The following is a 16,806-nucleotide window of genomic DNA, read 5'->3' as shown; positions in this document are numbered from 1 at the left end:
CACCCAGGGAAGGGTCAGAATTAGACCCCTTTTGTCTATCTGAGCCATGCACCCAGGGAGGGAGGGGTCAGAATTAGACCCCTTTTGTCTATCTGAGCCATGCACCATGGGAAAGGTCAGAATTCCGTAGTGTAGAACCAGATTAGTTTACAATCATTGCCTTATTTTCAAATTATTATGCTTCAGTGTTTAAATACTTAGTAGGCCTATTATTAATATCATCATCATCAGAATCAACAACAAAAACAGCAGAAAAATCATCGCCACCATCATAACAAACAAGAACAACTCATGCACAGATGCTACTGTATGCGAAATAATGCGTTCAATAGTCAGACTACTTTAATACTTAGCTTTTTGTCCTTCACAATGTGCTTCTCAACTTATTTGATTTTCTAGTGCTCTTGATTATTATTATTATTTGTTAGATATAAATATTATAAGATGTTTGATGGGTTGTTGACAGACCAGCTTTTTTGTCGGTCCGAGGGGGAGCATATTATCGTCTTTTGTTTCATATTTCAACCAATCAATCAATATGAAGCTTATATAGCGCGTATACCGTGGGTACAGTTCTAAGCGCTTGTGGAAGAGTTGTCAAAACAGGACTAACAAAGAAACTAACATCTACAGACGGACACGAACCCTATCACACACTAGCAAACCCTGATAAACATACAACAAACAACTGTTTAACAACAATGTACACATCAATAGCTAGGTCCAAACAAAATAATATTAAACACAAAGAAAACACCTCTCACAGAGCACAGCACAAGAATGTTTTTTGGGGCACAACACATCACGTCGAACATGAAAGTCGCAGCCAGCTACGGGAAGAACTGAGTCTTCAACCAGTCCTACTCTTGAACGCGTCAAGAGAGGGGTAAGGGTCATGGGGAAGGGTCAGAATTAGACCCCTTCTGTCTAACTGAGCCGAAGGCCGCGGTCAATAATTATGAAACAAAAGTCGATATGCCCCCCGAGGACCGACAAAAAAGCTGGTCTGTCAACAAACCATCAAACATCGTTTTTGTCATCATTTTGGTAGTGAGAAAATAAGTGCACAATCAACCCAGGGAGCCATGCTTTGAAACACGGGTTCCGTGCTGATAACCACACGAGTCCCGGTTTGATAACCACTGGCAATCAAAGCTGGCGTGTGAAAGCAACTTTCTGTGTTTTTGAGTTCATTAAATGTTGGGATGAATATGTCAGGTTTGAGGATGCACAGTTCGTAGAAGCTACGTTTGGTCAAAGGTCACAGAAGATTTGCGTCGTGCAGCGAAGGAAAGAATCGCGATCTTGTTTCCGACTCAGTACCTCTTTGTTTTTCATTAGACCTGTCATTCTGCTTGCTCGGCTTTGTTAGATGTTTGCATATTGTGTTGCTATTTTCTTTGCTTTTATTATTGTTTCTTACTTGTGCTTCGTTTATCGATACAACGTCTTGTGCACGGGTCAAAATGTGGGTGTCAGGTGACCTTTTACTTGAACTTGACGTTCGTGTTTCTCCGAACGTCTGTGTATCGAAACACAGATACACACACTCCGTGACTTTGTAAGAAGACATAACATATCGGTAGGTTTCATTTGTTTGTGACGAATTTATTGAAGTAGTTTTGTTTTTTATATTTAGTCAAGTTTTGACTAAATATTTTAACATCGAGGGGGAATCGAAACGAGGGTCGTGGTGTATGTGCGTGCGTGTGTGTGTGTGTGCGTGTGTGTGTGTGTGTGCGTGTGTGTGTGTGTGTAGAGCGATTCAGACTAAACTACTGGACCGATCTTTATGAAAATTGACATGAGAGTTCCTGGGTATGAAATCCCCGAACGTTTTTTTCATTTTTTTGATAAATGTCTTTGATGACGTCATATCCGGCTTTTCGTGAAAGTTGAGGCGGCACTGTCACGCCCTCATTTTTCAACCAAATTGGTTGAAATTTTGGTCAAGTAATCTTCGACGAAGCCCGGGGTTCGGTATTGCATTTCAGCTTGGTGGCTTAAAAATTAATTAATGACTTTGGTCATTACAAATCTGAAAATTGTAATAAAAAATAAAAATTATAAAACGATCCAAATTTACGTTTATTTTATTCTCCATCATTTGCTGATTCCAAAAACATATAAATATGTTATATTCGGATTAAAAACAAGCTCTGAAAATTAAATATATAAAAATTATTATCCAATTTTTTTTTTCGAAATCAATTTAAAAACACTTTCATCTTATTCCTTGTCGGTTCCTGATTCCAAAAATATATAGATATGATATGTTTGGATTAAAAACACGCTCAGAAAGTTAAAACGAAGAGAGGTACAGATAAGCGTGCTATCCTTCTCAGCGCAACGAATACCCCGCTCTTCTTGTCAATTCCACGGGCACTGCCTTTGCCACGGGCGGTGGAGTGACGATGCTACGAGTATACGGTCTTGCTGCGTTGCGTTGCGTTCAGTTTCATTCTGTGAGTTCGACAGCTACTTGACTAAATATTGTATTTTTGCCTTACGCGACTTGTTTGTTTACTTTTGCCAGTTTGCCAGTTGGTTTTTGGAACTTTGCAAAGCAGTGTCTTGTTGTCTGTCTGGGGAAACACCAATGAAAAGAGCCGAAGAATCCTCGAGCGTTTCTATTGGGTTTGCTTTTGATTATCCATGTAATAGGGCTTCCTGCAACTATGGTAACCGGGGATTTATTCCCCGGGGAACATGAGATTTATTTCCCAGGTGCTTGTGAATGAAAACTCGTGAAAATGATGACAAATTATTATAATCTTAATGCGTTTAATACCGATAGAGTAGAATGGTAATTCCTCATTCCTGTCTGTAGAACATAACGCTTGGCATACTCTGTAAAAATCACGGAGTGCCATGCTATCTGTGACGTTTTCTCCACTGGTTTGAGCCTACCACCAAAGAGGGTGCTTCTACCCTCTTTGCTACCACTTCATTGTCAAGGGGTAGGGGGGGGGGGGGGTAAGGGGGTGGGTGTTCGTCCGTTCACAATTAACCTTGTCAGGCTGATACAAGCCATACTCTTCGCTTTAACTTTCTGAGCGTGTTTTTAATCCTAACATATCATATCTATATGTTTTTGGAATCAGGAACCGACAAGGAATAAGATAAAATTGTTTTTAAATCGATTTTGGAAATTTAATTTTAATCATAATTTTAATTTTTTTGGTAGTTTTCAGAGCTTGTTTTTAATCCAAATATAACATATTTATATGTTTTTGGAATCAGAAAATGATGAAGAATACGATTAACGTAATTTTGGATCGTTTTATAAATTAATTAATTTTTAAGCCTTCACGCTGAAATGCAATACCAAAGTCCGGCCTTCGTCAAAGATTGCTCTCTCTCTCTCTCTCTCTCTCTCTCTCTCTCTCTCTCTCTCTCTCTTTCTCTTTCTCTCTCTCTCTCTCTTCTCTCTCTCTCTCTCTCTCTCTCTCATCCGCACATTCATTGTTGTGTAAGTATTAGGTATTTGATGCTTGAGACAGAGCGGTAAACCGAGGTTTTTTTTCTTCTTCTTCATGTTACATCGTTTTGTGTAACTGGGTATAGGTATTTGGCTGTATTTGAGCGGGATTTTTTTTTATGCATCGACTTGTGTACATTGGTATGTATTTGGCAATATTTCAGTTGACGCCAGGCGATCAGGGTATCTTGTCATTTATTTATGTATAACTAATAACCGTCTTAGTTTAGCATTGGGAAAAATGTGTCGTAAGGAACAAATTGTCCATATAAGTACAGTAACCATGAACATAGTCAAAATGTGACAGAAACATACGGGAAGTGCCTCCACATTTTCAAGTAAGCAGCACTTTGCTCGGACGAAAAGTAAAAAGAAAGGGGGAAAGCCAGCGTCAAGACGCACCTTTCTAATTCAATTAGCTGCCACGGCCCAGTTTCGGTAGGCCACTGGGGATTGTTTAGGTATCATCTGTCCGAGTCTCTGATAACGCAGGGGGCAAGTGGAGGTCTCTCCAGGAGAAAAATTCCTCCCGATGTTCGCCTACCGTGACACAGACGACATTTGGTAGCACTGACTGCCAGCTTTACGGTAATGCGTACCCCTAGCGCGGCTCTGCTTGGGTGGGAATGTTCTCCCCCCGCCCTCCATGGAACTTCTTGACCCCAACCAATTGGGGGGGGGGGGGGGGGGGGAGTTTGCCCAGTCGGTAGAGGCGCTGGCTTTAAAACCGGTTGTTACTATCAGCGTGGGTTCAACCCCCAAGTTCGGCGCGGGATGTGTGTCCCAGAGTCAACTTTGTGCAGACTCTCCTCGGTGTCCGAACACCCCCGTGTGCACGCATGCGCATGATAAAGATCCCAGGGTCACAGCGAAAGCCTCAGGCCTTGGAAACACGAATACATGCATGCAAAAATATGAAGCTCGGGTGTCCGTTCGGCCAACAGCCAATAAAGTAACCATTTCAGCACTAACCCAAGACGACCCAACCCGGTCCCTAGCCCATTTCAGGTCTCCTCTAGCAGCCGGCAGCCAGCTGTCTACATCCCCCCCCCCCCCCCCCCCTGCATTTAAATTTTTTATTTTCATACAAAGCCGGGTTTTCCCGTGTAACATGCCCCAAATGGCTTTGCCGTGAGGGCGTAAAACTTACATTTTCTCTCTGTCTCTTTATGCCTGCAGACCTCATGCACCTCACGTCACACAATGTTGGACAGTCATGTACCTCTCTGTCTCTTTATGCCTGCAGACCTCATGCACCTCACGTCACACAATGTTGGACAGTCAAGTACCTCTCTGTCTCTTTATGCCTGCAGACCTCATGCACCTCACGTCACACAATGTTGGACAGTCAAGTACCTCTCTCCTGCAGACCTCATGCACCTCACGTCACACAATGTTGGACAGTCAAGTACCTCTCTCCTGCAGACCTCATGCACCTCACGTCACACAATGTTGGACAGTCAAGTACCTCTCTGTCTCTTTATGCCTGCAGACCTCATGCACCTCACGTCACACAATGTTGGACAGTCAAGTACCTCTCTGTCTCTTTATGCCTGCAGACCTCATGCACCTCACGTCTCACAATGGTGGACAGTCAAGTACCTCTCTGTCTCTTTATGCCTGCAGACCTCATGCACCTCACGTCACACAATGTTGGACAGTCAAGTACCTCTCTGTCTCTTTATGCCTGCAGACCTCATGCACCTCACGTCACACAATGGTGGACAGTCAAGTACCTCTCTGTCTCTTTATGCCTGTAGACCTCATGCACCTCACGTCACACAATGTTGGACAGTCAAGTACCTCTCTGTCGCTTTATGCCTGCAGACCTCATGCACCTCACGTCACACAATGGTGGACAGTCAAGTACCTCTCTGTCGCTTTATGCCTGCAGACCTCATGCACCTCACGTCACACAATGGTGGACAGTCAAGTACCTCTCTGTCTCTTTATGCCTGCAGACCTCATGCACCTCACGTCACACAATGTTGGACAGTCAAGTACCTCTCTGTCGCTTTATGCCTGCAGACCTCATGCACCTCACGTCACACAATGGTGGACAGTCAAGTACCTCTCTGTCGCTTTATGCCTGCAGACCTCATGCACCTCACGTCACACAATGGTGGACAGTCAAGTACCTCTCTGTCGCTTTATGCCTGCAGACCTCATGCACCTCACGTCACACAATGTTGGACAGTCAAGTACCTCTCTGTCTCTTTATGCCTGCAGACCTCATGCACCTCACGTCACACAATGTTGGACAGTCAAGTACCTCTCGGTACTCTGTATGCAACAAATCAAATGACCAGAGTGAGCATAGTGGCTTTGGACAGTTACTGGATTTTTTTTTAATGCAGTGTATTTGGTAAGACAATAGCCTTTTGGTAAAGCTTACTCAATCGTGTTTTAATCCATTTGAGACAGAGAGGCATATTATCTTCATATCAGTTATCTGGTTCTCTTCAGAAACCATGGAGGACAAATGTTGTAAGCCAGGGTATGAGCCTCTGTCATGATGTCATGCTGTCCATGCACTCATAAATACTGAAACGGGTCCGTTCAAGTTTAGAACTTTAATTTCAACTCATCAGGATTCTAACATGTCTTCTAGCCGCCATGTGCTAGCTCCCAGGAAGTGCTGGGCGGAAACACGTGACACGCGAATAGCACAAACGAATTGTAGTCTCGGCGAGCCATGTATGATACCATGACATCCCCCTTTCTTTAAATGGACACTTTTCTTTTTAAGTTGAATATGTTTACTTTAATTAAGTTGAACATTTCTAACGACAGAAATTAAAAGTATTTCTTGTTATGTAAGCAAGTTCCTTTTGCGCACTTAACTACACAATGACTCAAACAGGGCACTGAGTCTCTCATCAGTGTCTCTGACTTAAAACTTAAACAAAAGCACCAGAACTTCACACCAAAGTGAATGTGACTAGAAGTGACTACACTGACTCTTTCGCGTAGTATGGAAACAAATGTTTTCACTGAAACCGTAGTGGAAGTTTGACTTCCCTGCCACTCCTGGTACGAACAGGAGAAGTTTCAACATCTGGAGGATCTGGCAGTTCAAGTTCAACAGTCTCTGCGCCGCCAGAATCACCTGCCGCAGGAGATTTTGGAACAGTTTCATCTCGAATTTGCACCTCATCGCCTGTTGGGGCCCGACGAAGGTGTCGTCTGTTTTGTCTCAGTCTACCTGTCGGTGTTTGAACCACGTACGATCTAGTGGCACACTGCTCAACTACACGTCCGGACTGTCGCCATCCGTCTTCGCCGTCGATCTTTATTTTGACAGTCTCACCCGGCTCGAGGGTGGGAAGAGACTGGACACCATGTCTACGGTCATAGTTCTCTTTTTGTTGCTGCTTTGCTTGTCTGTCCCGTTCTTTGAAATCCTTCGCCACAGGTGTTTGGGGTATGAGGGATTTGGGGAGACTTGGGAGACGAGTTCTAAGCTGTCGCCCAAACGCCAACTCGGCTGGGCTTGCACCAAGTGATGGGATTGGGGTAGCCCTGTAGGATAGCAAGGCTAAGGCAATATCGCTTTGTTTCAAGATTGTTTTGGACGTCTGCACAGATCGTTCCGCCTCACCATTGCTCTGGGGATACCGTGGACTGCTTGTCACGTGCGTGAAGCCCCACGAGTGTCTGAAGTCTTGAAACTTTTCCGACGTGAATTGGGTACCATTGTCCGACACCACAATTTCTGGAACGCCGTGTCTGGAGAACAAGTCTTTCAGCTTGCCGATCACTTCTTCAGCTGTTTCCCTGGACAGCTGCTCAATCTCAATGAAGCGAGAGTAGTAGTCTACGTATGACAGGTAGTTCTCTCCCCTGAATGCTAGTAGATCTACCCCTACTTTCTGAAATGGGTACTCAGGTAACTTTGAAGTAATCAAAGGTTCCTTTCGCTGTGTTGGTTTGCTTTCTAAGCAATGTCTACACCTCCCCACCATTTCCTTGATTTCCTGACCCATGCCTGACCACCAAACACACTGGTTTGCCCTTTCTCTGCATTTTTGGATGCCCTGATGCCCGTCATGAATTTTACCCAGAATATCTTTTCTGTGGGAGAATGGGATTACTATCCTTGACCCTCTGACTAGTAATCCATCATGATCGCTCAGTTCATCTTTGACACTGTAAAACTCACGAGCCGCAAGTTTCACGTCTTCTTTGTATTGCGGCCAGCCCGATCGCGTGTACTCTAACGCTGTTTGAAGCGTAACATCTTCTTGTGTTGCTTTTCTGAGAGCTTCTAGTTTTTCATCTGAGACCGACCACGATGCGCGAACCGCGTCTACATGTACTTGAACATCTGTTTCAAGTGTGTTCTGTTCTGGACTCTCTGTCTCTGCCAGTGGAGATCTGGACAGAGCATCGGCGACAACCAGATTTTTCCCTGGTTCATATTCCGCGACAACGTTGTGACGCATCAGTCGCATCAACATACGCTGACACCGCAAAGGAGTGTCTGTGAGATCCTTTTTGTTAATCAGCGGAACCAAAGGTCTGTGATCTGTAATCAGCTTGAATTCCGGTAACCCTGTAAGATACCTTTGAAATTTTTCGCACGCGTAGACCCCAGCAAGACATTCTTTTTCGATCTGCGCGTATTTGCATTCTGCTGATGTGAGTGTTCGCGAACAAAACGCGACAGGTTTGAGTTCGCCTTCATACACTTGGTATAGGACTCCGCCTAAGCCATAGCTGCTTGCATCTGAACACACGACTGTTTCGCGACCTAACTCGTAGAACGCCAGCGTTGGTGCGTTTGTGATACTCTTTTTCACCTGCTCAAACGCCTGTCGCTGTTCACTATCCCAGATCCACTGTGTATCTTTGTGAAGAAGCGCGTTCAGTGGCTTAAGTATGTCCGCGAGGTTTGGAATGAACCGACCGAGGTAGTTAACCATCCCGAGAAACCGACGCAACTCGCTCACGTCTTGAGGCTCTGTCATCTCTATGATAGCCTTGACCTTTGACAGATCAGGTTGAATGCCGTCTTGGCTGATCGTGTGACCCAGAAAGTCAAGCTTCGTTTTCCGAAACTCACACTTGTCTTTGTTCAGCTTGAGCCCCGCCTGTCTTACGCGCTCTAGAACCTGCCTGAGACGTTCATCATGCTCTGCCTCAGAGTCGCCACTGACAACGACATCATCCATGAAGCAAACGACTCCGTCTATGCCTTGAAGCATGTCTTCCATGGTTCTTTGGAAGATTTCGGGTGCGAGTGAAATCCCGAACGGCAACCGTTTGAAGTAAAACCTTCCAAATGGCGTCATGAACGTTGTCAGTTTTGCTGATTCTTCCTGTAGAGGAATTTGCCAGAAACCGGAAGTCGCATCGAGTTTTGTAAAAACTTTCGCCCCTGCGAGTTTGTGTGTCATGTCTTCCAACGTTGGAAGTGTGTAGCGCTCCCGCTTGACCGACCGATTCAAACGTTTCAAATCAACACAGATGCGAACGTTTCCATTCTTTTTCAATACTGGCACGATAGGTGCACACCAGTCTGTCGGTTCGGTGACCTTTTCTATGATGCCATCCGAAAGCATGCGTTGAAGTTCTCTCTCAACTTTTGGTAACAACGGAATCGGAACGCGTCTCGGAACTGAAATGCTGTACGGTTCTGCCTCTTCATTCAGAACGATCTTGATTGGATCACATTTGACTGGGACGCCTATGTCCCCAAATGCTAAGTTGTTCATTTCATCTAGCCTCTTAACTAGACCTAGCTTCAAAGCTGTGCTCCTGCTGAGGAGACTATCTGTTTCCCCTCTCAAAACGTAAACTCTGAAGGTTGTACGCTTTCCCTTAAAGCTTGTTTGCGCTACGAACTGACCCATGTTCTCAACAGGACCTCCCGGGGACTCTAGTTTGGCATGACTAGTGTGAAGTTTGGGTCTTGGACTCATCTTTTTGAACTCAGATTCCGAAATGACAGATACATCAGCCCCTGTGTCTATTTTGAAATTGACCACCCTATTTCCTATGCTAAGGGAAACTCTCCATGAGTGGTTCATTTTCTGTGGTTTCTAGACTACCCAAAAAGAACTTCTCGCCCTGTTCAGAGTTAGTGAGATTGTCCAGTGTTTGCTTGGACCGGCACACAGACTGAAAATGGTTAGATTTACCACAGGCTCGACAAGTTTTCCCCATTGCTGGACAGACTGTACCTCTTTCGTGTGGACTGTTACCACACTTGTAGCACGAACGTTGGCCTGACTGTCTGCCGCCGCGCTGACTTGTGCTGCCGCCGCGATGACTTGAGCTGCCGCCGCGATGACTTGAGCTGCTGCCGCGATGGCCGGAGAAACCTTGAGCGCCGCCTCGGTGACCATGGTTACGGCCTCTTCCTCTCTGGAAACTGCTGCCGCCAACACTGGATTTGTTGACTTCGTCCACGTTGCTGCTGACGCCACGCTGCTCTGCCATCTGTGCCTTTACTTGCTCGTGCTGGCGAGCCATCGTCACTGCCTTGTCCAAATCTAGGTCTGGTTCGAGCTGAAGCTTTTGAGACAAGTTCTGATCTGTAACACCTAAGACAACTCTGTCTCGTATGGTGTTATCCCTGTCAGGGAACTCGGTGAATTCTGCTAGCTTGAACAGGTCACGAACATATTCTTCGATAGTTTCACCTTGTTGTTGGCTTCTCTGGTGGAACAACGCTCTCTCGTGAATGAGATTTCGTTTGGGGGTGAAGTGGGTGTCAAACCGTTGCGCCACAATGTCAAAACTTTTCTGTTGTTCTGCTGTCAGAGCAAATTGTTTAAAAATGCTCTCCGCTTGTGCCCCCATTGCGTAAATAAAACTGCTAACCTGTACATCTCCGTCCTCCTTGTTGAGTTTTGACGCGAGACGAAATCTAGCAAATCTCTCTCTCCACGCTTGCCACCCGGCTGGCTGTCGAAAGTCAAAATTTTCTGGTGGTTTGAATCCTGGCATCTTGGTCTTTCTGTGATATGTCGCACGCTAATCACTCAAAGATTAATCCCGTCGCTGCCACCATGTCATGATGTCATGCTGTCCATGCACTCATAAATACTGAAACGGGTCCGTTCAAGTTTAGAACTTTAATTTCAACTCATCAGGATTCTAACATGTCTTCTAGCCGCCATGTGCTAGCTCCCAGGAAGTGCTGGGCGGAAACACGTGACACGCGAATAGCACAAACGTATTGTAGTCTCGGCGAGCCATGTATGATACCATGACAGCCTCCGACCCGCCGCTGTTTTTTTCAAACTGCTCTCGCAACGGTCAAAGATAGTTCTCACCCTTTGTCACGTAACTTTTCTACAGAAGACCGTATCATGCAAGTTATCAGGCAGACAGATACGCGGGTCTCTGCTATAATACACTCTTATAATGTTTCCTGAGCATCTTCGCTCGAACAGGTGTGAACTGGGAAAGCCGTCACTGATGTGGGGTGCCAGTGCCCGCAGTGGATATCGAGAGGACAGATTGTCTTTCTTTCTTTATTTGGTGTTTAACGTCGTTTTCAACCGTTCAAGGTTATATCGCGACGGAGGAGATGGGATAGAGCCACTTGTCAATTGTTTCTTGTTCACAAAAGCACTAATCAAAAATTTGCTCCAGGGGCTTGCAACGTAGTACAATATATTACCTTACTGGGAGAATGCAAGTTTCCAGTACAAAGGACTTAACATTTCTTACATACTGCTTGACTAAATTCTTCACAAAAATTGACTATATTCTATACAAGAAACACTTAACAAGGGTAAAAGGAGAAACAGAATCCGTTAGTCGCCTCTTACGACATGCTGGGGAGCATCGGGTAAATTCTTTCTCGTCCCAACCAATATGGGACCCGCGGGGGGGTAGGAAAGATTGAGCAGACTGTGTTTATGTTAGGGGTGTTAGGGGTTAGGCAGGATATCCGGTTGATGCACACCAGTCTCTGGTCGGGTCAGTGCAGCACACATTGTTATCTCTACCATCAGTCACTCTGACACCTGATCAGTCACTCTGACACCGATGGTGAGAATTCACTGCTCTACAATAAACCAGATTCCATCTCATTAGATTTTCCTTTTTGTGTGTTTAAAACAACAACATTTTTGTGAGTATTTTTTTGATTCGTGTAAAGGTTTTTACGTCAACACGTGCCTGAGAGAGTTTCTGGTTGCGGAGAAAGTTGTAGTTCAGCAGAAGACAATTAAATGAGAGAAAGTCTGTTGTCACGGAGATGGGCGAGGCTGGTCAGGGGGGGGCCAAATCTTTGAGAGGGCAGTGTAATTAGAAAGCGGAATGGTGAGACTGAAAGATAAGAAGAGTGGTAGGGAAGAAACATGATACGAGGGACCCTCTCTCTCTGGCTTGGCACAAATGTGAACGCCTAATTTACTCCGCTAAACAAGTCACTGCGAGCACAAGGTCGTGTGTTGACAGCTTTGTTGATAAAGGCTGTGGTTCCTCTGAAGGAATGTTTTAGCAAAGAGGGTACTAGAAGCAGAGACCCTCTTTGTATTGGGTTTTGTGGGGAGGTCGGAACCACTTTATTACATGATGTTCTGTTTACTCTAGTTGCATTCATCAGTTATTTTTTCATCAGGATACCGCATTTTTATTGGACTTCCATAGGAATTGTGTGTTCTGGAGAGGGGCAACATTCATATTGCTTTCTGAACTGGTTTTTGTCATAAATTAAACATGTTGGCACAGCTTTTTCAACAGAAATAACATGGCTTTCGAAGACATAAGACACAAGATATTGTCTATACAATAAAACAATGGATGGAAAAGTTTGGTTCGTCTGCTCAACAACCAAACAACATAATTATGTCAACAACCAAAACATAGAAACATACGAAGTTAAAGTTAAAACATCCCCATATATTACAGTTGTTGTTGTTGTTTCAGACGGTTGGTGTTGATTTGTGAGATGGAGGCACGCGGCACAGTGGGAGACATGGTGTGACCACACTACCACTACGGATAGGCAGGCCAGGGTTGGAGTCTTGCCCATGACGGCCAAATGGTGAGTCCACTGGTCCCACTGTCTCTTTCGCTGCCTCGTAACTACCGTGGAACTACCTCGTAACTACCGTGGAACTACCTCGTAACTACCGTGGAACAACCTCGTAACTACCGTGGAACTACCTCGTAACTACCGTGGAACCCCTCTTTCAAGACCCCACAGGCCAAGACCTCCCCCTTTTCAGACCATTCATTTTCCAATGTTCTATTCATAACGTTAGTACATTTACCTCTATTTTAAGACTCCCTCCTTTTGTTTGTTTGTTTGCTTAACGCCCAGCCGACCACGAAGGGCCATATCAGGGCGGTGCTGCTTTGACATATAACGTGCACCACACACAAGACAGAAGTCGCAGCACAGGCTTCATGTCTCACCCAGTCACATTATTCTGACACCGGACCAACCAGTCCTAGCACTAACCCCATAATGCCAGACGCCAGGCGGAGCAGCCACTAGATTGCCAATTTTAAAGTCTTAGGTATGACCCGACCGGGGTTCGAACCCACGACCTCCCGATCACGGGGCGGACGCCTTACCACTAGGCCAACCGTGCCGGTTCCCTCCTTCTGAAGACAGATTGTTTAAAAGGTATTAAAAGGGGAGTTCCACTGTACTGCATATCCACGTGTCCATTCACTGTGATCGTGTGTAGACTTGATGTAAGGGAGGCATGGAGTATACAGCTCACTTTACCGGCCTGTCTCTTGGAGCTCTTTGCGGATCAGTTTCTTTATTTTCATTAAATGTGATGTTCGATCATCTCGTGTGTGTCTAAAGCATGCAGTCCTATGTATGAACCTATCAAGTTGAAGTTGCTGTCTAACCATTGCATGTTGCAGATATCTTGTGTATTTCAGTTCTGCATGTTCAAAGCCTGTGTGTTAGCCTTCACAACGCACGACAGCTCACATGACCTGTGCAATGCCGGTTTTCCATTTTCTGCAAGCACGCATATTGTCCGTTTTTGCTATATATACATATATATATATATAGATAGATGTGTTTGTTTAGTTTCGTCGTGAGATTTGCCTACGGATGTCGAAAAGACCTCACAGGTTGGAGAAAATGAGAAGATTGTATTTGACTGGTAACTGAGTTCGCCAGGGGTGTGTGCCAGCAGTACATGTATAATGAATAGTTACACAGTTGTTTTTCCCCCGAGCAGTTAAATTAGCTGTGCGTCAGAGTGTTGTTGTGCTCAGCTGCGAAAAAAGGGGGGGGGGGGGGCGTAGAGTGTACACGACTGCTGTCAGCTGTCCTTGTCGTCTTCAATGGAAGCCAGCATACACCCTGTGTCTCTCAATATATAAGGCTGAAATCGGACATTTGTTTTAAAAACCTCATCCCATTTCCTCCTTCCCACCCCCCAATCCTATCTTCAACCGACCCCCCCCCCCCCACACACACACACACCCAACAACCAAAGCGCCTAAAACACAAAGCATAGCTCTATTTAATTAAACAAGGCTAAAGCACATACTGCCCTCCTACCTGAATTTAAGTTCCCCATTCTGATATATTATTTTAGCAAGTTATTTCAATATTTTCCTTTGTCTAAATAAAGATTCGAATACAAATTATTGTATTACTTTTCCAGTTATGTATTTATTTACTTATTTAGACAGTTCTTTATTTAGTTATTTTGGCATTGTACAAAAGTCTAAAAAATATTCTACATAAATAAAAAGCTCTAGACTTCTACACTGCACTTTGTCTTTGACCCTTGACCCCGAGTTGTCACAGCTATCAACCGCTACTCTACACTGCACGTTCTTCGCGTTTTCACCTTTCACCTGGAGTAACTAGGCAATACTTGAAGTTGCTGTTAACCTTTGGACACTTTGCTCAATTGCTGGAAGTGACGAGTTATTTTGACGCAAGCACGGAAAGAGAGCGGTGCAGTATGGGAGGAGAGACGATGGAGACTGAATCGTGCGTTGCGTGTGTTACATGTTGTAGTAGTGAATGTATTATTTGTTACGACAATGTATCACTGTAGCTAACTCCTCACCTTGGAACTTGATTTGTACATGGGTTTTCTTCATATGGTGAAGTACTATCCGTGTCTAAATAAAGGGGGCCCGGTAGCTCAGTTGGTAGAACACTGGACTTGTGATCGGAAGGTCGCAGGTTCGAATTCGGGCCGGGACGGACACGGGTCAACTTTATGTGCAGACCCAGAGACGGAAGCCATGTCCCACCCCCATGTCATCACAATGGCACGTAAAAGACCTTGGTCATTCTGCCATAAGTGCAGGTGGCTGAATACACCTAAACACGCAGACACCTGGGTAGCGCGACTCCGTTGCTGCTAGCTTTCCACTGGGAGGAAGCGACCCGAATTTCCCAGCGATGGGACAATAAAGTAATGAAATGAAATGAAATGAAATGAAAGTGTGTCACATGTGTTCACGGAAGCCCACGCAAGTCACAAGTCGTAAAAAAGGAAGTCGTCGGGATAAAAGAAATCAAACGGGAGGGGTGGGGGTTGGAGGGAGTTGGGAACAGGGGCAGACAACCAAAGATAAAATAAACAAGTCGCGTAAGGCGAAAATACAATATTTAGTCAAGTAGCTGTCGAACTCACAGAATGAAACTGAACGCAATGCCATTTTTCAGCAAGACCGTATACTCGTAGCATCGTCAGTCCACCGCTCATGGCAAAGGCAGTGAAATTGACAAGAAGAGCGGGGTAGTAGTTGCGCTAAGAAGGATAGCACGCGTTTCTGTACCTCTCTTTGTTTTAACTTTCTGAGCGTGTTTTTAATCCAAACATATCATATCTATATGTTTTTGGAATCAGGAACCGACAAGGAATAAGATGAAAGTGTTTTTAAATTGATTTCGACAATTTAATTTTGATAATAATTTTTATATATTTAATTTTCAGAGCTTGTTTTTAATCCGAATATAACATATTTATATGTTTTTGGAATCAGCAAATGATGGAGAATAAGATAAACGTAAATTTGGATCGTTTTATAAATTTTTTTTTTTTTTTACAATTTTCAGATTTTTAATGACCAAAGTCATTAATTAATTTTTAAGCCACCAAGCTGAAATGCAATACCGAAGTCCGGGCTTCGTCGAAGATTACTTGACCAAAATTTCAACCAATTTGGTTGAAAAATGAGGGCGTGACAGTGCCGCCTCAACTTTCACGAAAAGCCGGATATGACGTCATCAAAGACATTTATCAAAAAAAATGAAAAAAACGTTCGGGGATTTCATACCCAGGAACTCTCATGTCAAATTTCATAAAGATCGGTCCAGTAGTTTAGTCTGAATCGCTCTACACACACCCACACACACAGACACACACACACACACACACACACGCACACACACACGCACATACACCACGACCCTCGTTTCGATTCCCCCTCGATGTTAAAATATTTAGTCAAAACTTGACTAAATATAAAAAGAGAAGAGAGAGAGAGTGCGTGTGTGTGTGTGTGTGTGTGTGTGAGTGTGTGTGTGTGTTTTGCAGCATTGGACTTTTTTCCCTCCGCCATAATATGCAGTCGTACTCCGTTTTCGGAGGAATGTATTTTCGTATTTCTAACCCCCCCCCCCCCCCACACCCCACACACACACACACCCCACCCCCCACCCCCCCCCCCAATACGCGATTTGTGTGTGTGCGTACTTCGTCTCGTCTCGTCCTCTGTGTGCATACACAAAGAGTAAAAATGCACGAACAGGTCTGCACATATAGTTCAAGTGGGAGATGGGAAACATCAGCACCCTAACCCACCATACCATGCGCAACCGGTACCGCAACACGGTTGGCCTAGTGGTAAGGCGTCCGCCCAGTGAGCGGGAGGTCGTGGGTTCGAAACCCGGCCGGGTCATACCTAAGACTTTAAAATTGGCAATCTAGTGGCTGCTCCGCCTGGCGTCTGGCATTATGGGGTTAGTGCTAGGACTGGTTGGTCCGGTGTCAGAATAATGTGACTGGGTGAGACATGAAGCCTGTGCTGCGACTTCTGTCTTGTGTGTGGCGCACGTTAAATGTCAAAACAGCACCGCCCTGATATGGCCCTTCGTGGTCGGCTGGGCGTTAAGCAAACAAACAAACAAACAAATGCGCAACCGGAACTCGAATCCCGAACCTCCAAACATGAAGGCCGATGTCCATACTTTAAAGTTATTGCGCCTTTTCAGCAAAGTCAGTAAGTTTGGCGATCAACCGAGTTGTTGTTAATAGGAGTGTTAGGACAAAGAGACTAAGTTCAGTCGCACGGTATGACGGGACAGTTACAACAATAACATCACTGCAGCTGAAAGCACCTAGTTCTCTTTTAAAAGTAAA

The 16,806-nt window shown here is 44.8% G+C and overlaps 1 protein-coding gene across 2 annotated transcripts in view; it reads left to right on the top strand.

The window, feature by feature from the left end:
- LOC138949734 (uncharacterized) overlaps nucleotides 1–16,806 on the top strand; it is a 91,191-nt gene that overhangs the window by 19,186 nt on the left and 55,199 nt on the right. For both annotated transcript variants that reach the window (XM_070321559.1, XM_070321550.1), the window contains exon 2: nucleotides 12,371–12,488. In XM_070321559.1, coding sequence (XP_070177660.1) covers nucleotides 12,486–12,488 — 3 coding nt within the window. In that variant the 5' untranslated portion in view covers nucleotides 12,371–12,485. The remainder of the gene's footprint in view (nucleotides 1–12,370; nucleotides 12,489–16,806) is intronic.

Source organism: Littorina saxatilis, linkage group LG1 (genome assembly GCF_037325665.1).
Source record: "Littorina saxatilis isolate snail1 linkage group LG1, US_GU_Lsax_2.0, whole genome shotgun sequence".
In the NCBI taxonomy this organism is placed as follows: domain Eukaryota; kingdom Metazoa; phylum Mollusca; class Gastropoda; order Littorinimorpha; family Littorinidae; genus Littorina; species Littorina saxatilis.
The sequence above is the reverse complement of the archived record's forward strand: the minus strand, read 5'-3'. Positions and strand labels throughout refer to the sequence as shown.